This window comes from Numida meleagris, chromosome Z, assembly GCF_002078875.1.
Source record: "Numida meleagris isolate 19003 breed g44 Domestic line chromosome Z, NumMel1.0, whole genome shotgun sequence".
Taxonomy (NCBI): Eukaryota; Metazoa; Chordata; class Aves; order Galliformes; family Numididae; genus Numida; species Numida meleagris.
Window position 1 is genome coordinate 40,737,580 of NC_034438.1, and position 23,779 is coordinate 40,761,358.

The 23,779-nt window shown below is 39.9% G+C and overlaps 1 protein-coding gene across 6 annotated transcripts in view; it reads right to left on the bottom strand.

The window, feature by feature from the left end:
- The window catches only part of SLC28A3 (solute carrier family 28 member 3), a 44,284-nt gene extending 31,002 nt beyond the window's left edge, over window positions 1–13,282 (bottom strand). For 2 of the 6 annotated variants that reach the window (XM_021380894.1, XM_021380896.1), the window contains exons 1-2: window positions 12,921–13,282; window positions 5,977–6,078 (exon numbers count right to left, since the gene is read on the bottom strand). In XM_021380894.1, the coding sequence (XP_021236569.1) occupies window positions 5,977–6,078; window positions 12,921–12,977 (159 nt within the window). In that variant the 5' untranslated portion in view covers window positions 12,978–13,282. Of the gene's footprint in view, window positions 1–9; window positions 1,002–5,976; window positions 6,079–12,920 lie in introns of those variants that run through there. The other 4 variants (XM_021380895.1, XM_021380899.1, XM_021380898.1 and 1 more) reach the window with 4 other exon arrangements.

The window sequence follows — 23,779 nt, forward strand, 5'->3', positions numbered from 1 at the left end:
TCTGCATACCTACTGAAGAGTGAATGATATAGGTGGAGATGTTATAGCTGCCTATGAACCAACTCACTCAGCACTTTGTTGGGGAACGCTCCAGTATCCCCAATGGGTTGCCCTACCGGTACTCGCGTGGGGAACGCACGATCAACTCAGTATGAGATGCGTCCAACTTTATTGTAGCAACACACCATCTTATATAGCATATATGCTTCCAGGGATACAGGGTCCAGGGATACAAGCTCTATGCAATGTGCACGCTAACAAATCGTTGCCTGAGTTATCTCCATATATGGGATATGTTGTTAACTACAACACTATGGATACAGAATACTATGGATATGCTGAAATATACTAGAACACACTGGAAACACCACATTCCACGTATCTAGGGATTACATCATTACATCATAAATCATTAGTAAATCAGTAGCTACATGCTGCCGAGCAACCTGCTTCTCAACACACTTCCCATGGCTGACCACTGGTTTTGTTGCCTCTCTCTTTGCAAATCTTTGATACGGTGCAATGGAAATTTTATGTGTGGAAAATGATTAAATTCTAGAGGGTTATTGTTTTAAAAATAGAGCTAAGCAAATGCATTTATTCCTAAGAAAAGTTACTGACAAAAGGATTTTATTCCATGTAACAGAAACTTGAAATTTGGCCAGACAGCACATTTTTGCCTCTTTAATCCACATAAATCTGGATTGTAATACAAGCAAGTTTTGAACAACCACAGTGTGGTCTTCTCCACAGGGACACGTCCAGTATTTTGCACCTTTCCCTTCCTGCTGGCTGTACTGTGCTTCTAGCATGGCCTGTGGGCTGGGCACCAGCTTGCACTGGGCCTACAGGCAGGAGGGCAGGATGCTGGGTTCATGTGGTTTGTAAAAACAGGTCCTCATACCTTGCCTTTACCCAGAAGCATATTTCACTACAAACAGAATCTGTTTCTGTTTCATATCTGGATCTTCCCTTGTCAGGGAAATACTGACATTTCCTCCTGTACCTCATTATTTGCTTTAGATTTCTAATCTTACCTTGTACTATATATGTATATATGCAGTCTAATAAGGCAGTTTCTTATCAGTTTCTTATCAGGAACACCATAAAGCTCTTCTTTTCATCCCATTTTGTGCACTTGCATGTTCTGTTTAGTTCCCATTTCTCTGCCAAAACGGCAGGGAGCTTTGTTCCAATGCTGCAGCGTGCATTCAGCTCTGTCACTTGGTGGCCATCCTTGAGGTGTCTGGGAGGCATGTGGCTTCCCAGATGCCTCTGGGAACTGGTTCGGTGTCACTCAAGAGGCCCACCAGGTGCCTGTCCCACCTGTACAAACCTCGGTGCTCGTGGCAGGGCATGTGGTGGGGCCAGCACCCTGGCACCAGTTGCTGTTGGGTCTCCTTGGCATTCAGAGGCAGCACAGCAACTGAATGCTGCCGTGAGGCCTAGCTGCCCTCCTGCCTGCTGGTTTTAACACCCAGCCTGAGCAACATGACAGGTCGTGTGCTCCACAGTGTCTGGAAACTTCCACAAAGGCAAACACTGTGTTTCTGGGCACATACCAGCCTGTGCTGGGCAATGTGCTATACTCTATGGGGGAAATGTCCCAGCAGGGCTGGCCTGTGAAGCAGTTTGACTTTTCTATGTTACAAACATTTATAGCAGCCTTGTTCCCCAGGCTGCTTTTTGTATACCAGAGTATGCCCTGGAGCATAACTCTGCCTTCAGACTGGCTTTTCTGCCCATGCTGGGACTTCACCATTCCACTCCACTGACGGTTCTCGTGAGCCCTCCATTAGCGTCTGGCAAGAAACTTGAAACAAAACATCTCATGGGCAAAGCCGACAAAGGATGGACATGTGGCCAGTGATTAAAATGGCATGTAGGAGTACATGAATGGAAACGGCTATTCACCCCCCTACAACAAATCCCACAGTGATACAGATGGTGTCAAGCCATGTGGAGTTGTGCTCGAAGGTATGGACATATTTTCCATACATTTGATTTCTTTCTTTCTTTGGTATCTATTATGAAATAAAGTAAATCTGAAAATGCAGATCCCACCATCTGCTGAATTGCTATTTTTTGGTAGCTGGGAGCAGTCCTCCCAGTAGCTGCAAAAGGTTGACTTCTTCCCTAAGGGACAGTGAGTGCAGAGGCTATAGAAATATCATTTTTTCCTAGGCTTAAATTTAGGTTCTCAGAAGTTTTTAAATCTGTAGGGAGAAAAATCTCAGGCCTACCTTATAAATCAGGAGCGGATTGCCTTCTGTGTTGAAGAGCTACGCTTCCCATTTTGTAGATAACTGTGCTCCTCATGGCACTGTGACATCTCCCCAGACTGCAGTGTGATACCAGTGTCCCACACCTCCCTCCTCTCTCCACCACTGTCCTTGACACATCTGCTTCACATGTGGCCAAGGTCAAACTGTATGTCCCTATTCCTTTCCCCCATGCTGCCATGTCATCCTAAGGACAGGAGCTCCCCTGGATCACCTACCACCTGCACCACAGTTCTTTTAAATCCATGAAATTCACTGGTGCAATAAAGTTTCCAGGCAGTGAAAGATGGGAAAGATTGTTCTCAAGTATTCATCTTGAGACTATCACCTTTTTGTCTTTTTTCAGTTCAGTAATTTTTACTTTTATAAAAAGCACCAGTCATATGCAAATGATATGTAAAATACGTAAATAATATCTAAAATTTACAGTCGTACGTAAATGATTTTACATTATTTACAGTGTATTTTAATAGATCCAGAATATTATGTTAATCCTTATAGTCATAAATACTGTCTTAAATGTGTATTAAAAAGAAGAAAATCTGAAATTAAAGGTCATGTTCTGTCCAACTCTGCGCAGAGGCACAAGGAAAAGAGAGAATGGATTCAAATCCTTTCCCTCTTTTTAATTTAGCCAAACATAATGCCAGATCTGGGGAAGTGGTGGTCCTTGTTAAGGTTAACACAAGGGCTGTGTGAAGGACATAGAGTAATGCCACTAGGGGCATAGAAAGCTTGTTCTAGTTTGCTCTAAAGCCCCCATTTAAGCTCTTCTCTCACAAGACATGGTGTGTCCAAGGAAGAGTCAGTGTGGATATGCATATCTCTGGTATGTTTGTATAAAGTACTGACTGAACATTGTCAGCTGAAACGTTACAGTGGGAAATTGGTTTCTTTGATTTTATGAGGGCTGGTCTGAAAGTAAAGCCTTGTTTGTTTGTTTGTTTTTATGTTGGCCTGTGATGACAGAGGCAGATGCTGGTGGTGTGGCAGTAGAGGCTGAACCTTCCCACCAATATTCCATTACATTTTGTTGCTGTGTGACAGATGGCAGCAGAGGGGCAGTCTGAGAAAATGGTGTCTCATATGGAAGTGTGTATGAAACAAAGGTGTGCCATTGAATTCCTACACACGGAAAAAATTGCACCCACTGACATTCATCAACATTTGCTGAATGTTTAAGGAGACCAAATAGTGGATGTGAGTTCAGTGAGTCAGAGGGTGGTGAGTTTCAGCAGTGGCGACAGAGATGTGAAAGACAAGCCACATTCCAGATAGTCACGCACAGCTGTCACACCATGAAATGAAGAGAGTCTCCACCAGCTCATCTGCACAAATCAGTGGATTATGATCAAGGAACTGTGTACAGAGCTGAATATCAGCTTCACTGCATTGGAAATGATGGCAGCAGCTTTGGAATATCGCAAAATTTGCGCAGGTGGATCCCACAGATGGGAACAGGAACAGGAAGAACACTGTATGCAAGTCTGTTAGAACTTACAGGACCAGTACAAGGTGACAGTTTCCTGAATCACATCATCACCAGTGATGAGATGTGCTGTCACCACTATAAGCTGATGTCAAAACAGCAGCCTGAGGAGTGGCAACATGTGAATTCCCCATCAAAGAAAAAGTTCAAGACACAGGCCTCAGTGAGTAAAGCGATGTGCACTATGTTCTGGTATAGGAAAGGGGTGACCCTTCTGGATTTCCTGGAACCCAGACAAACCATTGACTGATCACTACATTGCGATGCTAGATAAGCTGAAGGCTCAAACTTCCAGAGTCAAGTTGGAGAAGAAGACAGCTTTTCTCTTGCAGTGTGATAATGCTTGGCCCCATATCAGTTTGAAGACCATGAAGCACACTGCCAGTCTTGGTTGGACTGTCTTGTCACTCCCACCGTATTGTTTGGATTTGTCATCTTCTGACTTCCATCTGTTCAAACCAGTGAAGGATTGGCTGTGGGGGCAACATTTTCCTAGCAGTGATGCCATTGTAGCAGCTGTGAAACAGTGGTTCAGTTCTACTGGTGCAGATATTTACAAGCGCAGCATGCAGGCTCTTGTTCATTACTGGCAAAAATACATAGCTGATGGTGGTGTCTATGTTGAGAAACAGCATTCTGTAGTTCAGAACTTGCTCAGATTTATTGTGTTCTTTGTAACTGTTGTAGTTTTCACAGAAATAAATAGAATCATAAAATCATGAATGTTGGACCTGCAAGATCATCCTGTCCAACCATCCACCTACCACCAATAACCCCACTAAACCATGTCCCCTTAGTACAACATCTAAAAGTTTCCTGAACACATCCAGGGACAGTGACTGAAGGATCTGATCAAATATGTATATTTTTAGGCTCATATGACTTCCGAAATTATGTTCCTGCATAAAACTTCCGATTTTTCTGTGGACTGTTAGTGGATTGAAGATTGATCATTCTTCAAGTGTCACTGCATAATTAGCAGGCATCACTTTCAGAGTGATTGACAAAAATTGAGCTTTCACTGACTGCCACTACTTTTCTTGGTTTTTAAGCAGTTTCCAACAATTCTGAAAGCTTTTATTCCAATCTTTGAATGCTTTCCTTCTTGTTGATTTTTTGAAGAGACAGATATAGACATTGTCTACCACATTCCTTTCCTAGAATCTCACATCCCAGTCCAGTTTCCAGATCTGTGTATCAAAATAGTGTGGGTGATCCCTTTCATCATTACAAATCTGGAATCACTTCAGCTTTGAGATGGAGGAGGAAAGCAGCCATTTCTTTTGCAACATGCATTATCTACCTCTGTTCATATGCAAACCTCATTGGAAAAAAGAAAAGAAAATCCAACACCAGGAACACTCTATTTCTTAAACGTGGCTTCAGGTACTATCAATCATCAAACTTGGTAAGTAGACATGATTACAAAACAAGAATGCATATATATAAAGTTTTTACCAAGAATTTGGGACAACATTATTTCTTGAGTGTGCATGAGAAAATTAATAGCAACATTAGAAAATATCTAGAAAAAAAAGTTTTGTTTAAAAATGACTCCTGTCTTCATAGTTAGCTACTCACTGTGTGGACTTAGACAAACTGACAGTCAAAAAAAATCAAAATAGGCATGTTTATGAAGCCATTTGTATTGTTTTTGTACTATATTCTCTTCTTTTTTTCTTTGGTCAGTCACAAGCCAGAGCTGTTGCCTCCAGATTGTGTTTTTCTGAAATTTCCCCTGTCTTGGATGCTTAGGTATTTGATAATACCTGTGTCCTGACTGAAATACAGCACCAATAACAAGCAATGTCTCCAGGTCCTCTGTTTTCAACTTCTCAGGAGAAAACACTTTTCTATCAACTCCTTATCAACAATATTTCCTGTGAACACCATTTCTGATACCTGTTTTGTATCTTGCATGAAGCCACTATGACACTAGAAAACTTCTTTTTTCAGAATCCTATGCATTCTGTCAATTTTCTGTTGTTTTTTTTTTCTTTTTCCCCCTCAGTCTATTTCAGAGAACAAAACTGGCTTCCCTGTCAGCTTAGAAGTTTTAAATCAAATTCATGTTTTGTTAAAATATCTGTCTTCGATATGTTATAACAGCCACTTACATTGAATTTGCGGTTAATGAATTTACATCAGGCTATTCTAAGGCCTGCTTTTTTTCACCTGTCAAAAGAAAAAAAATTAAAAGCATACCTTACTAGTATGTACATTTTTCTCACATTCTGAATTCTTGATTCTCTCTGAATTGTCTCGAAGATCTTCCTGATTTACAATCTCAATGTCTTCATTGTCATTCTGGGATACAACAAGACCAGAAATAGTGTCAATTCAAATAAAAAACCAAAGCCTTTCTTATGTTGAGTGAAAACAGGTTTATTCTATGATTCCTGAGCTTCTGTGTTTCACTTTACCCATACAGAAGAGCCCAAAACTCAGTATACAAAATGCAGGTGTTCATGTCCTTGCACTGCTTGCTAATAGAAAGCAGTGCTGATCATGAACAGAATTCAGCTAGTGTCAGTCTGCTGTTTTATCGATCTAAAGCAGCATTTTCTGCTCTTTGCCTCAGAACTTGCTTAACACACTAACCAAGATGTGTCCGTTCTTCCCATTACAATAAAACAGGTTATTTTGGTCTTCCCCAGGTTCTTAGCATCTTTTTCCAAGACAATGCTATCTATTAATATATGCACAGTAAGTGTGTACACTGTTTTAACATGTATTTCAATTGCTTTTGGAATAAAATTCAGGAGTGTCTTTAAAGCCAGCAGTTAGCTTTATTACATTAGTTCTCTGCGGTATGCCTTTTGTTAGTGTGTACTAATTGGCTGTACTTTTCTGCCAGTCATAACAAGTTCCACTATTTCTACATGTTTTTATTTTGAAGCTGTTTTCTGGTTTCCTTCTTTCTTTTTTCTTTCCTTCTTTCTCTCTCTTTTTTTCTTTCTTTCTTTTCTTTCTTTCTATGAAATGGTCATTTCACTGTGTTCTCTTATATGAAGTATGTCATTATTTATATGTTAAAAACAGTAAATTAACAACATTTAGTCTTCTAAGAAAATAAATGTTTTCTGATGAACAATACAAAATAACCTTAATCATAGTGCATTATGATAAATGCAGAAATTAATAATACTTCTATATAAATTAAATTTTGCCTTTTAGCAGAAACATGAGTTTAAAAGCAACCAGAACACTTTTCAGTAACACGTTTTTCTTAAAGATGCTCTAACTTCACAAAAAAAGAGTCAGTAAAAGTGTTTCTAGAACTGAGAGAAGAGGAAGGCATCACAAAAGCTGTCTGTTCACCTGCTGTGGCCTTGATAAACCAAATGCCAGTACATAATTTCCATTCTCTTGAGAAAAGAGTATCTTTGCCTTCCCTTCGAAGAGCAGTGTATCTTTTTGAAAGAGCGCCTCTGTTACCTGTCTTCTAACTATGCTGTCTTAAACGTTTCCTATAGCTACCCTGAAGCCTTTGTTTAAAGCCTCTACTGAACATTCCTTACAGTTCAAAAAAAGCAAGAGCAATGCTTAACTGTGGGAATAAAATCTAATAAATAAGAAATACTACACAGAATAGTGAAGTTGAAGCGATTCCATTCTATAATTGATAAAAACAAAGGAGAATGTTCTCCCTGAAGATTTCAGCACTTGTTACTAAGAGCAAGAAAAGGCAGAGATTTCATAGGATATTTGTTCAAGAACATGTGAAAAACATAAAGTATGTCGACTGCTGTCTTCAGACAAGATGCACAGAATAATTTGTGTTGGAAGACTCTAGCAGTTGCTTTGTCCAACCCTGTTCTCAGCTACTGAGGGAGGAAAGGGTTAGAATACAGTTTCAAACAAACAATAAAAGATGGGTGTGGGTTAATGGGACAAGGAAACCTAGAAGCTGCTGATTGGTCGTTGGAACTGAACTGGAGACTACATCCTGAAGAAACCCAGCCGAAGCTGGATCACCCTCTTCAACCGTGCCAAGATCAAGAGTACACAGTGAGGAAGAGATATGGCCTTCATCCCCACGACCCTCGAAGACGACCACCAGGAGGCACTATGCATGCTCAAAGGGTGTGACTCTGGGGAGGAGGGTATTATAATGATTTCTCAGAATTAATTGTAATAGTCCCTCCCTCCCTCAGGAATGCTATGAATATGTATGCTTTCGATCTTTAAATATGGAAGTTTTCTGTCTTTCATTGTGCAAGCTAGGATGGGGATACCTCCCCTTGCACCTGGTGTGTGGGTGCAGAGCCATAATAAACATACCTGCTTTATAACCTTCCCCAGTTGTAAAGTTTGTTTCTGCCAGTCACTACAACAGTTATGTAAGAGTTTCATTTATAGAGTGATTAAAATATATGAATGTGTGAGCAATACAGTAGATGACATTCTTGCTGAAACTCTAAATAATCTGCACATTGAATGATAGTAATGTATTATTTTCTACAAGCAAAAAAAGCGCTCACTTCAAGAGATCACACATTTCTGGCATATTCCAAATTTAGTAGGAACTGATTAATTACTACTTATAGTAAGATTAAGTCAAAGAGGTTTAGTATGAGACTAATAAGTCCTCGAATGAGTCCCATGAAACTGAGCAGTTTTAATGTATTGGCAAATAATCATCTTTTCTCCTTCATATTTTAAATTTTGTTATCCTATTTGGTGAAAAAACATGTTATTTAAGTGTTATTTGACCCTAGACCTTGAAGAAAAAGAATTTATCAAATTTCTTATCAGAATAGCAATATTCAAGTGACAAAAACCCCACCATATTCTTTTTTTATATACGTATTCAGAGTATTTTTGAATTTACTGAAGAAAATCTACTAAATATCAACCAGTGTGTGTTTAACAACAGCTACTATAGATTGCTGCCTGAGTACCCATCACAAACAGAAAAGCACCTGCTTCATTTGCTTGTGTTTCTTTCCATCCGCTTCCCCAGAAAAGTCTGCAGAATAAAACATTGTAACAGAAAACAGGAGTTCAGACCCCAGTGTACACGACAGCATAGCCTTGTTAGGGCCACAGGTACAGCAACATGCCAAGCCACTTCTGAATTTACTCGATATACAGGGACACAAGGAAGCAGGAAGCTAAAAACAAATTACTGTAAGTTGAATGTGAAAATCCTCTTTCCTGTAGCATACACGGAAAAGATTACAGATTTGGTCTATTTACTTTGGATAGTAGCAAGTATGACCAGTATCACACAAATTTCACATTCTGCTGAACCTTCCTGATTGCAGTTTCCCATCTGTAGAATATTTGATTAAAAAGCAAACATGGATTTCTCTTGTTCTTATATGCAAAGTGCTCTTTCAGTGTCAGTTCTCTGTTCCGCAGATGAGCTGTTCGCTCACCAAGCCTTTTGAATAGCTACATTCTTCGAGCTCCCCTCCTATCTCCTCTTTGTTATTTTCTAGGAAGAGTTGTTCCCAGAAAGAGCTCAAACGCGCTTTCTGTTGCGCTTTTAACAACTGCGCCCACTCCAGATGGTTTTCCATCCAGCCAGTTAGTGGTTAGGACAGACTGGCTGCCAGCGCGTCCAAGACAGTTGCTTTAACTGTTTTGCATTTAAAGGTGGATCATTAAATTAGCTTTTGAGATTAGAATCAGAGTGCTTAAGGAATTCAGTGCAAAAGAGATGCTTCAGAAGCAAATATTTTTATTTGGATTAGGTGGCTTTCATGGATTGTTTTCAGTCAATTGAAATGAAACCACCCAGTTTAGTTTACAGCTCAAACCTTCCCTATTCTTTTAGCATTCAGTGCAATTTAAGACCATTCACTTGAGGTTTCCCTCCCCCTGTCCCCGTGAACTGTTTTTGATTAGCCAGTGTCACCATCACGAAAGGTAGAAAATCTTAAATACCGAGGGGAAACATTTCTAATCAATAATCATAGTGTTTTCGTGCTGAAATGGGTTGTAAATTAAGCTCATCGACCTTTAAGTATGTTAAGAGTTTTCTTTAAAAGCTCAAGTTGTCTGTCTTGAGTAGGGCAGTTGAATGGCATCTTGAAATGCAGGATGAACAAGTTACAATGATACATGCTATTAAAAAGAAATAGAACAATTAAGTGTATGAGAAAGAGAAAGCAAAATCTAGAGAAACTGAAAGAGGGAAAAATATCTGCATGTTCTTGAGAAGATAACAAGGTGTGTATGACCACTCTAGTCGTAGCATTCAAACTACCTATTGATGGTAAACAAGAACACAAAGAGTATGACAAGGACAAGAATCCTAAAAGTATTTACTTTACCTGAGCACAAAAGACCCTAGAAGTATGACTAGCTTTCGCTATTTCCTGGAAGAAACAGAGCAGTATATCACAGTAGGAGAACTTCTAAATATTTTTTGTTAAAACAAATGTAACTTTGGAAAGCGAGTTTGAAAAATGTGGGAAAACATTACATACTTTCCTCCCTGGGTCTGATGGTGGTATGCAGTACAATGCCTTCAAAATTTCCAAGGAAAATTTCAACAATGATGTCCATGAAATGGAAATATTTAATAGTTCGTATACTCTTCATTAGCCAAGGACAAAAAAATACTCAGGAAATTTTGGAGAATAGCAGTAAATGCAGAGATAAATAAAGGCATTTTTTAAGATATATTGTAAGGATATATGCTTGAATAGAATGGATTATGAAAGCTGCCTATGTTATGGCAGTACCAATGTCCTTATGCAGCATCAATAAAAGGCAGTTAAAAGAGGGATCTTTCCTCAGGTAAGCTTCTTGAAAGTATGATGTACAAGGCTACAGAAACCGGTTCTGAGTGCTTAATGCATCTTAATGCCATCAATCAGAGGCCAGTGAACAATAAATATTTACTGGCTGCAATCTGCTCCTTAAATTGTATTAAGTTTATGTTTTAACTCCAAGTTCCTCCATGAGTCAGGGTGTTTTTTTTTTTGTTTTTTTTTTGTCTTACCTACCATTTCTTTGTGTTGAGCCAGCTCTTACTGTTCCTTGAGGGATTTATGATTCCTTGTTTAATGTCATCATTAGCAGATATCTGAATCATCAGAACTAATTAAGTAAAACCTTTGCATCATAAATGTTGGATAAACACAAAACAGATATATAAAATCTAAGTTTTAGATTTACTGTTAGCATTTCTAGGGCTGTCAGTAGGAAATCCTTAGGGCAGCTGCAGTGAGCCTGATCTAGAGGGAGGTGTCCCTACCTAAAGCAAGGGGATTGGAACTAGATGATCTCAATGGTCCCTTCCAACCCAAACCATTCTGATTCTGTGATGATGATGATCCTCCAGTCGGTGCTATCAAAGAAGTAAACTGAACCATGCTGAAAGCAAGGGATACACTTGTGTTTCTGTATGTTATGACATTATTGTGGTTAATTGTAAAGAGCAGTTACCTATTTCCTTCTCTATCTTATTTTCCTCAGAGCAAGTTATGTGTTGAGTCAGAGATAAACAGCATAAATATAAACATTTACTCCTTCTGGTGTCCCAAGTGAGGAAAAAAAACCAAAACAAAACAAAACAAAAAACAGAAAACCTGACTCGAGGTCCAGGTTTCACTAATGGATAGTCTCAATTATTTGGCATTTGGATTATATAAATCAGAGATTTCCAGGCTCTTGCAAACTTTTTCTTTGAGGGGGATAGGAGGCATCTGCGTTACCAGCGCATTGCCCAGGTGAGGTGGCTGCACAAAGCAGGGAATTACCAGAGTCACTCTTCTGTATTCCACAGAGACTACTGAGGAATGTGATGATTTGGAATTTGGGAAGATCAAGAGCACTCAGCACTGAGCTTCTGCACCTATGGAGGGACTCCTCTCCTCCATGGGTTTGTATGCAGAGATTTTGAAAGCTGGTTTAGGCCCTTGTTTTATGTGAAACTGAAGCCAGGATGAAGCTTTCTCTTACCTCAATCATTTAAACTGAGCGACACTCAAGTTCACATTGCTCGTCTACCTGCTCTGAAGCAGAGTTGTGGTGAGGGCACTGTGATTACCCAGGAGAAGGCCCTAACCAGCAGGCTATCATGTTTTAAGAGTTATCACTCACTCTCCTCTTGAAGCAGTCCCACTTACTGTGAATTATTCACTACTGATGGGAATAAGGACTTGTCCCTAGCTCCCTTACATCCCAGATATTCCTCAACTGGCATATTATCAAATCAACCTTTTGTGTGTGTGCGTATCATATAGCCCAATGAATATTTAATTATTAGTATAGAATGCGTGTACATCACTGGTGCTACATCATATTTAGCATCCGCAGATGTTCTTCTGTACTGGATACTGTTGATGATATTAACACCCACAGCATGCTGCCCTTCCTATTAGCTGGGCTCTGAGACAGTGCAAGGATTGAAAGCTGCAGGGAAAGTGCAAGGAGTATTTTGTCATTGGAGCACTCTTCAGAGCCACAACTTTTCCCTTGTCAGTTCTACTTTCAGAAACAAAGAACATCGAACTGGCTTGGCTGCAGATTCACAAGTTTCTGTTTGTTCCCAGTCTGATATTCCTATGACAGTGCAAGGATGCCAAGCACTGAGAAACAATAACTAATACTAAGTAGCGTTATTTTGTGCTTCAGGTTTTGAAATCTGCAGTTTTAAAATGTCTCTTAACATTCTCTCATGCACATGATACACAGAACCTTCTGTGTTGACTCCTTACCTCTACTCTGCATTCTTCTCTGGAGCAAAACATACAATTACACTTATGTTACGTGTGGAAGAAAGTTATGCCCTGCTATGATTATATGAGTATTTTTCTCATGTTTTTAATGTACATTGCTTTGCTGTCTGCTGCATAATGCTGATCTTTTCAACACAACTGTAAATAAGGCATCCTCAGGAAAAAGGCAGCACTGGTGTAACAGGAAAACTGGATGAGTTAGTTGTGCGACCTGTCAGTCTATCAAATATTACCAAGTCGGGAGACTTCTGAAAGATACCAGTATACCAGCTAACAGATGGAGGGAACAAGAGAAGCCTGTGTGAACTGTAGCTCTGCCTTTTTGTATAAAAGCTGTATATTTTGGCAATATACCAGTGCAAAGCATGTAGAGTGCTTTTCAAGAGACTGAAGGAAGCATTGTTCATTGTTCTAAGTGTTTCCCCACAAAACAAAGGAAACCTTGCTTACCTGGAAGGTCAAATTGTGCACTCCCGAGTGATCACGAGTGGTCTCCTTCAGCTCCATGTACCTATCATGGACACAAGAGTTTTGGATGAGTGTTCAAATCTACTTGTAGTACAGGGCAACAGCAGCCAGCATCTGGTTAATCCATCCACGAGGTCTGTGACTACTTCTTGAAGACTAATTAAGTGGGGGGAATCTCAGGTTGCACTTGCTCACTTCTAGCTCCACCTTCTCTCTCCCTTGGATGGCCTCTTTTGGCCGGTGTGGGAAATTGAATTCAGTGCTTCTTGAGACAGGAAGGGAGGATTTCTTCATGCTCCGAAAGGTAGATGTCTCTCTGGCATTCACGTATTCACTTGGCTTCTTGCTTGGGGAAGCAAATAGTGAATGGAAAATTTTCTCCACCCAGATATTTGTTACGTCAGTACAGTTTTTGTCCTTTTTTTTTTTCTTTTTTTTTTTAACAGCTATTTTTAAGTCACCATTACTGCTATGTTATCATGGTTCTATTTTCATAGTCATTAAATATTTCATCTACAACAGAAACAACAAGAATAAACAGAAAAGGAACGATTCTCAAACCTTCACCAGATATCTGCTACGCATTTTTAGTTTGCATGCCAAATCTTATGACACAGGATCATTTGGTTATCTGTCCTAACATTATTCACCTTTAAATGAAGAATTTCTTACTACGTGCTTTCAAGATGATTTCCTGTATGGAGAACTTATGTTCTTAGAACAGTTAATTAGATCTCCTAAAGATGTTTTTATTTGCCTATGGAGTTCTTATTTACAGTTAGTTCTCTGTAAATTCACTGAAAATAGTAGCTCTAATACTGACACAAATCTCTGAAAAACTTTGAATGAATATATTATTTGTCTTTAAGCAAAACAAAAATTCTCTTTCTTTGAAATAAAACAACATTTATTTATGTACTTGTTAGGTTCCTGAATTCATGATTTCTTCGTGGAAATCGAAAATCTTAGGCATTTTTCCTCTTCCTGGGAAAGAGCAGAAAAATTATGTCCTGTTTTAGGAATTAAGATACAACTGACTAGCATGGAAAAGAAGAATTCTGTGAAAAATAAGGTGATGAATCTTTCTGAGGAATCATCTAAATGTGTTTAATTTATACTATAAATCATACTCAATGTATATAGTCTCTGCTTCTAACTATTGCTTAAAAAGATGAGTAGTTTTTTCCGTGTTCAAACACAGAAAAACAGAATATATAATTAAGAATCTTTTGATGTCTCAGGTTTTGAAATCAATGCTTGTTGCTATTTGTATATACTTTGTGAATAGAGCAATTTCTGTGACTAATTGCCTCTTTCTGTTTGCACACTATTTGGCAACAAAAATAGCTGCTAAAATCTTTAACAAGTTTGATATAATGGCCCACTGATTACTGCATACCTCAGCTGTTTCTCTCTTCCTTCCTGCCTTCTATCCCCCTGCTAGTTTTGAAAATGCTTTTACTATCACAGGGAAGATGACAGAGGAAATGTGGCATTGAGTCATTTTCAAATCCAGACTCTTTGGTGCTAAAATCTGTCTGAACTTGCACAGTTGGAAGAAAGTCCTACAGTAGTATCTAGATCAATACACAAGTGCTTTCTGATATTGTTCCTCTTCTGGCAACACATTCATTCATCTTTAAAACTGGTTCTTTTTCATTGAAAAAGTGTCAGTGTGACAATGACTCGATCATTTCAGTGCAAAGTTTATTCCTTTGAATAACATTTAATGTTAGCACACTCAATGGAGACTGAAAGTGTTCCTTTGGACAAAGCACCATGTAGTTAAACATAAGGTACACTGGGAAAATTTCTGCTCAAATAGGCTTGCTCAATTATCTTTATCCCAAAAAGAGACAGAGGAGTCTTTAGCTTTTTTTATTCACATAAAGGGGGAGCCCACTGGAACATAGCCTTGTGAGGTCTCTCGAAGTATCAGACTTTGCAGATTCCCTTTAATCCTAAATTCCTGATCATACTGTCCCTTCCTCCTTTCCTCACTGGCTGAAGTTCTCAGAGATTACAGACTTCCTAGTCTGCCTAATATACACTTTGCCACTTGTATGTGATCTGTTAGGTCTGCGTAGTAAATCCAAACTTTGTAAGTTCAAGATGTCTACAGACTTTTGTAACTAAAACTTTATTTGTTCAGAGTGTACCGGCTGAGTGGAAAGGAATTCAGAAGCTTCTGCACAACTTGTGAGCAAGGGCATCTCATTTGCAAGCCTCTGGGTAAATGATTTTATTTGCAAGGGCATCTTCAAGCTTCTTTAATCTCAAGGTGGGAACTGACTGGTGCTTTTTGCTGAGATCATCAAGCAGTCTACTAAATATCTGTTATATACTGAACATCTTCCCATTTCTGATTAAATACTTGCATGAAGACATGGAGTTTCATGAAACAATTATCTGAAAGATAGCACATCCTGCCATTCCAGTTGTTAAAAAGACTTGGACATTCATTCTCCAAAGTTGTGATTCCTGTAGCTAAAAGATGGCACTGAACACCCAGATTTTTAGAGTGACTAAAATGCTAGGCTCACATGATGCACACTGCCAAAATTAAACTGACTCAGAATAAGTTACAATTGGAGAACTGCTTTCCAAAAACTTCACCAATAAACTTTTCAGATCCAGTGTTTCTGTGTGATTTACAGTCTAGAACCACAATCTCACATTGTTCGTATTCAGGACTCCTTTTTCTTACTTACAGGAAGACTAATTAAAAACCCTAACACTTTTGCTCAGTCTCTCATATAAATGGGGTTTATATTTTTCTTAGTGGGCTTCCTCCCAGTGGAGGAAGTTCATTCTCCTTTGAAGACACAGATTTAATTTTCCTGGAGGCTTCCTGCTCCTTTACTTAATGGTAGAAGCTTATGAATTTATTGAAATAATGCTGCTGTTTTCCCTAGCATGCCTCAAAAATTAGGAAATAAAAGCATTTTGTTGTTTTAAAACAGGAATCTGAAAAAGGACCACAATTGCACAAGTGTCAGAAATTCATTTCAATGAACTTTGAAATTTGAATCTTTATACCTTTGCAAGCAGCTGGCACAATTTGCTGTTGTTACTTATCACACTTATGACTGAAACCCATAAAATGAATAAACTTGAAAAAAAAATTGTTGTAGATTCTTTCCTCGAAAAACATGAGAGACGTTTTCAGTTATCTCATGTAAATTTATTAAGGAAGTAGAAAACTTGAAATTCCTCCCCATACCCTGTTAAGTGTTTTCCTTGAATTCTAATACAGGTAAATGAGAGCAGAGGTGTTGCTTGTAGGAGAGGCTTTCAGCCCCAGTTAGTTTTGACTTTGCCTGCCAGAGCCCCCCCTGCCCTGGCATGTCACTGAACAGGTTCACAAAGGCTTGACTTCCTGAGTCCCCCCAGAACTTTCACTGGACCAGTTCACAAAGGCCTGCCTTCCGGAGCCCCTTGCATGGGCTTTTACTGCTGAGACTCACAAACATTTTAAAATAATAGATGAAGCAACAACCATAGCAGGTTCAGGATTGTTTGTTGATAGCCGCACTAGCTGCGGTAGTGCTAATATATGAAAAGAGTGATATCCTGGGTTTTTTTCACCATGAGGCACAGTGCTTACCAAGAAGGCATCCCCATCTTGGTGGAGGAAGAGGAGAGCAGCTTCCTACCTCTAATCTCTCTTCTCTCCTTCAGTCTCTCTTCCTTTCGCTTCTCCACTCACTTCTTTTCTCTGCTCCACGTTGCTTCCCCTTTGAGATACTTTCCCTTATATTCTAACCTTACTTGTTTCCCTCCCTGGGGTAATGTTTAACATGATTCTTTTAAAATGTTTGTGAATCTGAGCAGTAGATTACTGCTACTACTACTACTGGTTCTCAGACATCAGCAGCAACTTCAGCAGAGCTCAAGGAGAACGCCTGAAAGGGAGCAGACTTTCAGAGAGTCGGAAAAAGAAAAGTACTTTGTATGATATATTTATCAAGCAATACAGGTTAAGTAAAAGACAATAACACTGCATGGATTCTTTTATGTTATATGTGAGTACATTCATATGATATGTAAATACAGAAAGAAAACAAAAAATAAAAAATAAAGGAAGATCTGTGTACACTTCAATAGGAAAGGTTATTTCCAATAATATTAGGAAAATTACCTAATTAGGATAGAAATGTTACAGAGCTTCAAGAACTATATCTCAGAAACGATTTCGCCATCTGCAGACAGGAAGCTCAGTGTTTAAACGGGGAGAAGTTCAGTTAGGGTTGTAAAGCTCTTTAATCTTATAGTAATCTGTATTATCATCATCTATAGATCATGTTTAGATACGATTCTTATAATGTATTTGAGGTAAACGTGGATGTATTGTCTGTCACTTGGACAGTATCTTCTAACCTTTTATGCACAAGAAGTACCCAATTCATCCTGATACCATAAATCAGTTGATTAGGAAACTCTCTAAGACTCAAGTTGGAGCATTAGAAAGCAGGCATTCTTTATTTTCAGTTTTGGATGAATGGAGGTTGAGCTTCTCCTATCACGCATACCTTGCACAAAAGATCTTCAGGTTGTATGCGTTACTTGTGTTACATATGCAGAGGTTTTCCCGGAGGTATGTTATCTATTCAATAACTGATTCCAAGCAGAACTTCATTATTTTCTTGGTGCAAAGACTTGGTAGGACTTCCTTATCTACTTGGTACAGAGACACAACTCTCTTCATTATCTAAACAAACTGCAGGGCTATCCATCAATGAACATTAGCCAGCTTAACAATATTGTTACAATTTGCATCAATCCCTGCCTCTCACTTCTGATATTTCTTTCTCATTTAACTTTTGCATAACTATCATCGATCTCTAAATTTAATCAAAGGAAAAGATGAGCTGAAATGTTAACATACCATGTTTTCTTTTGCATGTTTAGTTTAGGTAAGTTTTTATTCTCCTTGCTAAATTTTGTCTTTTACATGTTGGAGACTTTTCCCCAAATCATAACCTATAGATAAGAATTAAGGCAACTGATTTTGATACGACAGTTGTGTCAACATTCTTCATGCAGCATTCAGGGTAACTCTGGTTGATATTTGTTTTCTACTAGGTTTGTCTTTCTGATCAGTGAGATGAAACGCTGCAGAAAATCATTCAGCTGGCTGGTGACTGCTTTTGCAAAAATTAGACCTGATGTAGAAAGTGAATTAAAGTAATGCATACTTATTAAAGTAATACATATTTTTTTGCAAGGCACTTGGCTCTGGGGCAGACGTATTCTGCACCAAAGCTGAGCATCACCTCAGCAAGTGTGCGAGAGCGCCTGCCACGGACCAGCGCGCCAGGCACCAATGCCCTCCTTGGCGGCGGCAGCGCTCTGACGCAGTGAGGCGGGGCCAGGAGCAGCAGGGCCGCGCCCCGCAAATACAAAGGCAGCCACCAGGGAGCGCAGCGATCCAGGAGTGGAGTAAGCAGGATGGGTGAAGGGTGTATGGCACGTCAAAAGAGCGTGGTGCGGCAGTTTGCGCGGCAGTTCGCGCAGGGCAGGTGCTCTTCCTATTTGGGGCCGCAGGGGAAGTGCTCTATTGATACGAACGTGGCGATCAGCCAGCGTGGCCCACAGCAGGGGCAGAAACACAGATATTGGGGCCCACAGCCTCTCTGGCCTGACACACGCACTCAGACAGACCCCCCAGGGAGTGAGAGAGCTGTCCAGACCTTTGGCTGTGGGGAGCTCTGAAATCTGAAGTTTTGTAAGGCCTGAGGGAGGAGCAGAAGCAGAGGGGTGTAACAGGTGCGGATATGTCCTGCTCAACCAACTTCTTGAGCAGATGGCCAGGCTGCAAGAAGAAATCAGGAGGCTGAGAGGCTCCTGGAAGTCAGGGAGGTGGATAGCAGGAGGTCTGAACCAACATGCTGTCTGGCAATCCCTCCCTAAGTTCAGTGCGTGGAGAAGCAGCTAAAACAGCTTCCCATGTGGAAGCTACGGGACATACTAACACCCAGTATGAAGGGAGATGGAATCTCAGCTCAGCTCTGAGCAGAAGGAGATGTCTTTCCCCTACCCTGACAGTTCCTCTTAGCAGCAGTTACAAGGCTCTGGGACTGGAAACAAAAGAGCATCTGGATACCAGACAGAGCCCAGGAAGCAGCAACCATGTGGAGTACAGCAAACTAAGAGCTTAACCAAAAACTCCTAGAAGTCCAGCAGAAGGCCAATAAGATAATACAGGACCTGGAGAGCTCCCATATGAGAAAAGACTGAATAACCTAGGTCTGTTGAGCCTGGGGGAAAGAAGACTGAGAGAGGGATGTTGTCAGTGCTTATAAATACCTAAAGAGAGATGGGAGGCAAGTGAATGAGGCCAGGCTCTTCTCAGTGGTGTGTAGTGATAGGACAAGGAGCAATGGCCTAAAAGTTGAACATAGAAAGTTCCATAATAACATGTGGAAGAACTTCTTTACGGTAAGGGTGACGGAGCACTGGAACAGGTTACCCAGAGAGGTTGCGGAGTCTCCTTCTATGGAGATATTCAAAACCTATCTGAATGCCTGCCTGTGCAGCCTATTGTAGGGTACCTGCTTTAGCAGGGGTTTGGACTCAGTGATTTCTTGAGGTCCCTTCCGAGCCCTGCAATTCTGTGATTCTGGGATAAATGTTGCATTTTCTCTGAAGATGGGCTTTGCAAAATCCATGGAAATTAGTTTATAACTGCGATAAGAAGAGGAAATTTAAGTCCTTCCTGTAGTTACAGTTGTGGAATAGCTGGAATGTGCAAGGGCTCTGCATACAAGGGCTGTGCTTTAGTTCATACCTGGAGGGCTTAGTCAGGGGAACACCCCAGGAAGACTTTCTATAGAAGAGACAGTGGACTACTTGCATTAGATTACTTGGCTGTACTCCCAGTTTGATTAGTTACTAAGCACTTGACTGATTGCTGTTGGAGCTCCGCATACCCTGGATTCCCACCTGGGCCAGGACTTCCTGACAGCTCCAGTGCCAGAGCAGGGACCAATAAATAAGCAGTGTGGATCTGCTGAGGTATATCAGTTAACATCTTGTTTGGAAAAACTGAGTAGTCCTGTGGGTTCCCCCGTACAGTTCCCATGGGAAGGAGTTGACCAAAATATGCATAGATCAGAGAATATGTATAGTCAGTCAAAATAGTTTCTGCATATGGTAACTACAGGAATGGTAATACATAGGATAGTCTTTTGTGCACAATTAAGATGGGATATGTTTTATAGACAGTTTAAAATAACCAATAGCAGTGGATCATGCACTTGCTGCCAAAGAAATCATCCTGCTCGTAGGACATATATCAGGACACTTATAAGGATTATTAAATCTATAAGAACTCACCCATTGCTCAGGAGTCATCTGATCCAGTCGGGATGCCATTGCAATGCTTGGATTATATCATTGCAGTTACTGACAGCCCTCTTTGAGGGGTTTAGTTCCCCACATATACAAGAGACTGTGGGAAATATTACTTCCTATTGTTATTATTATTAATAATATTTCACTAGCACACTGTCTGTGAATCTCTGTACAGCTCAGGGAGAATTCCTCCATAAAATGCTATAAAATACTGTCAGTTACTTCTTGTTTGAAAACGTGGGCAGAATCTGACATCATTTGCATATTTCAATGTTTATTATTGTGATTGCTTTCTCCTGCTCAAACAGTCTACTAGCTTACTTCCTGAAGTGCTTTTTATGCAAGTAAATGGAAGTGCTAGTGTCCTGCTCTGAACTGCCAGTGCAACATTATCGCAGGGATATTTTTGATCTTTAAGGTCTAACAGTTCAGATAATTTTTTTTTTCCTTTTGATAATCTATTTTGAAAGGACTAAAAAGGAGTCATGGATCAAAAATACAAAGATCCTAACCAAAAGTTCTGAAAAATATTTGTGTGCCTACAAGGAAAATCTATACATGTAACCCAACAGCTATTTCGTGTGATTGTTTTCATGACATACTTAACAGTGGTGCTGAAGTGTGGAACTGCAGGAGGATGTTGATAAGCAGAAACTTAAATTAGCTAGCATGAGTCCTTACTTACTGGGCAATGAAGAGAACGTCACAAAAGGCTCTGTGCGTACACTCCATACATTTAATGGTAAATCACTCATCAACTTGGATCCAAAGTAATTTAGAAACAGTGTGAATGTACAGTGCTTAATGTGGTTCCTTGTGGAGTTGTTCATTATTGTCATGGTTTTATGATTTTCGGTTATTGGTATTCCACATCATAACATCATGTAGTGGATGTACCTGGTTCTCAGAAGAGAAGGACTACTACATTCCCCACGGCACTTTGCTCCTCTGTTACCATTTTCCAGCCGGAGGGAAAAGATAAAAGCTCGCAGTATAAAAACTTGCAGATCATGAGACCTCGTCCCTTTTTTCCGCCGTCTCTCGTCTTGGCAGCACCTCGCTCTCCAGCCGTCTTATCGTCGGTAGTAGAGTAAGGCCTACCTTGATTTTGGGACATTCTCTCTCTCTGTATTGGATTTATCAGCTTAAATAGTAATTATATTGTATTATAGTGTATTGTTTTGCATTCCGATATTTTATTTAGTAAATTAGTTTGTTTCTCCTCAGATTGTTGCCGCTGTTCTTTGCTCTCAGGGCCATCTCCCTACCCTTTTCCCCTTTCCCCTTTTCCCGGGACGTGGGCCCTTGGGTCCCCCATCCCCTTTGTCACGGAATCGGGCCTAACACCCGTAAACTGTTGACAATTATGCAGGAAACACAGCTTCATGGCTGTAAAAATCACAAGCAATTTAGCTAATGCTACTGACAGAGCTCTGCCGGCTGTAGTCTGTGAGCTGGCACTGTCCATCAGGTTAAGTATTTTTACACAGAACCATAAATTTATCTGTGCTCCAAGTTATTCACAGCTAGATTTGAAAACCAGCAGCACAGGTGGGAGATTTACACTTGCGGTTTATGCAAAAAAAGTTACATCTCCTTTTTGTGGATCTTTGTATTGTTCTGCCTATTTTTGCGTACTCTTAGTTCAACAGAGTAATGTTTTCAGCACAACAAAGCTCTGGGTTGTGTCCTAATTTACTGCACAGTCCAGGACCCCCAGGTTCTAGTCCTCTAGACTCAGAGCCTCCTTACTATCATAATAAATTTAGTAGGGAAAAAAGAACTGGAATGTACCATAATCAAAGTATTTTTCTTCAAGTACAGTACTCTTCACACAGTACTGTAGTGATCAGAAGGACCAACACGATACAAAAGGAGTTATAAAAGAGGTGGAAGGACCAGCATGATAGCAAGGTGCTACAAGGGAAGGGAAATAGGTTGCTCACCCATATGAGAAGATTCTGTGTTCACAGGAAAAGGCTTCCACCAAGGAGGGATCTCCAGAAAGAAATCCTTCCTCAGTGGCAGTCAGCCCTTAAATGAGGCCTAAGAGGGGTGGAGTCTGGCTCCACCCCTTTCGGTCACACAGGTGAATTGCCTTCACCTGTGCTCCCAGGGCTGACTGGGTCTTTCCTCCAGGTGCTCAATCAGTGGTTCAGGCCATGACTCAGCTGTTCCCATACAAGTATACTACTACAAGAAGTATTTTTCATCTAATACATCTAACTAGGTCTGTGAAAGGACATGAGTTGTGTGTGTGTGCTTTCAAGAGGAAGCAAAAAAAGATTTCTAGTAAGGCTATAGAACCACAACAGTGCAAGCTGTTTTTGGGCAAATTACTTACCCACTAGCATTGTCTTTTTTTTTTTTTTTATAGACCTTTGTTAACAATTCTGCTTTAATTATATATCACAAGGTCAGTGTAATGAATGAATTTGAAACAACATGAGCATATGCTGTGTTTTTTAATAAATATTCCATGTGTCTACAGCAAGAGCAAATGAGCAGTGTGGACATCAAGTCTTGAAGACAAACGGGTTTGAATATAACCTATTTACTTGAAGAGACTGAGCTAAATCTCTCACTTGTATTGGTTCCCTAGATGTACTAGAGAAAATGTAGTATCTGTCTCTCAGCTTGATGTAATGGGATCACCCAGTATAATCCTATTAAAGGTCATCTCTTGAGTGCTGAAGGCAACTTAAAAGAAATAGGAACATCAAAACTTTTTAAAAGAAAGAAAGATTCTTCTTATACAAATCAGAGAATCAATTCACTGAAATACTTAAGCATGATTAAGCATATTTTAGCATTTTCCATATTTGTATGCTTTACACTTTGACCAGATGCAGAGGTTGAAGTAAAATATGTTTCAGAAGAGAAGAGAATTCCCCAGGTTGTAAAATACTACACCAGCCAAGGGCAACATGTTCACTCCATTAGAACTCCAGGGATTATTATTTTTTTTGTCTGCTGATGCCTGGGGAGGGAGAGGCACCACTCAAAATACTCTTTTCAATTTTTAATAGCTGTTTAGAAGTTCGAGCCTTTACAGAGGCTGACAAAATGAAGAGGTCAACAGTGGCTACATTCCACTGTTAACACACTGCTCTTAACACAGCAAAAGCTGTTATCATCATGATAAGAAGCTGAGTTTGGCTTTTTGGGGAGGTTTTGGCCTAGGGCACAGTTGTAGGGCAGATGCAGGTGCCTCAGCATCTCAGCATTGTTGCTGGACCCATTTTGCCAGCTAAAATGAAAGCTGTGTTGGAGACTGGAGGCTCCAACATAGCACCATTTCACCTACCTCCCTTTTTTTTGCCTGTATTCTGAGACACCGAACTGGGAACTATGCCTAAGAGTAAAAAAAGAGTCCAAGAGCAATTTACTGTAAGGAGTTGCCTCTTCCTCTTCATGACATAGTCACCTTTAAGCTCCAAGAGACATAAAACTACCTCTTGCCTGTCAAGGCAAAGGATTTAGTA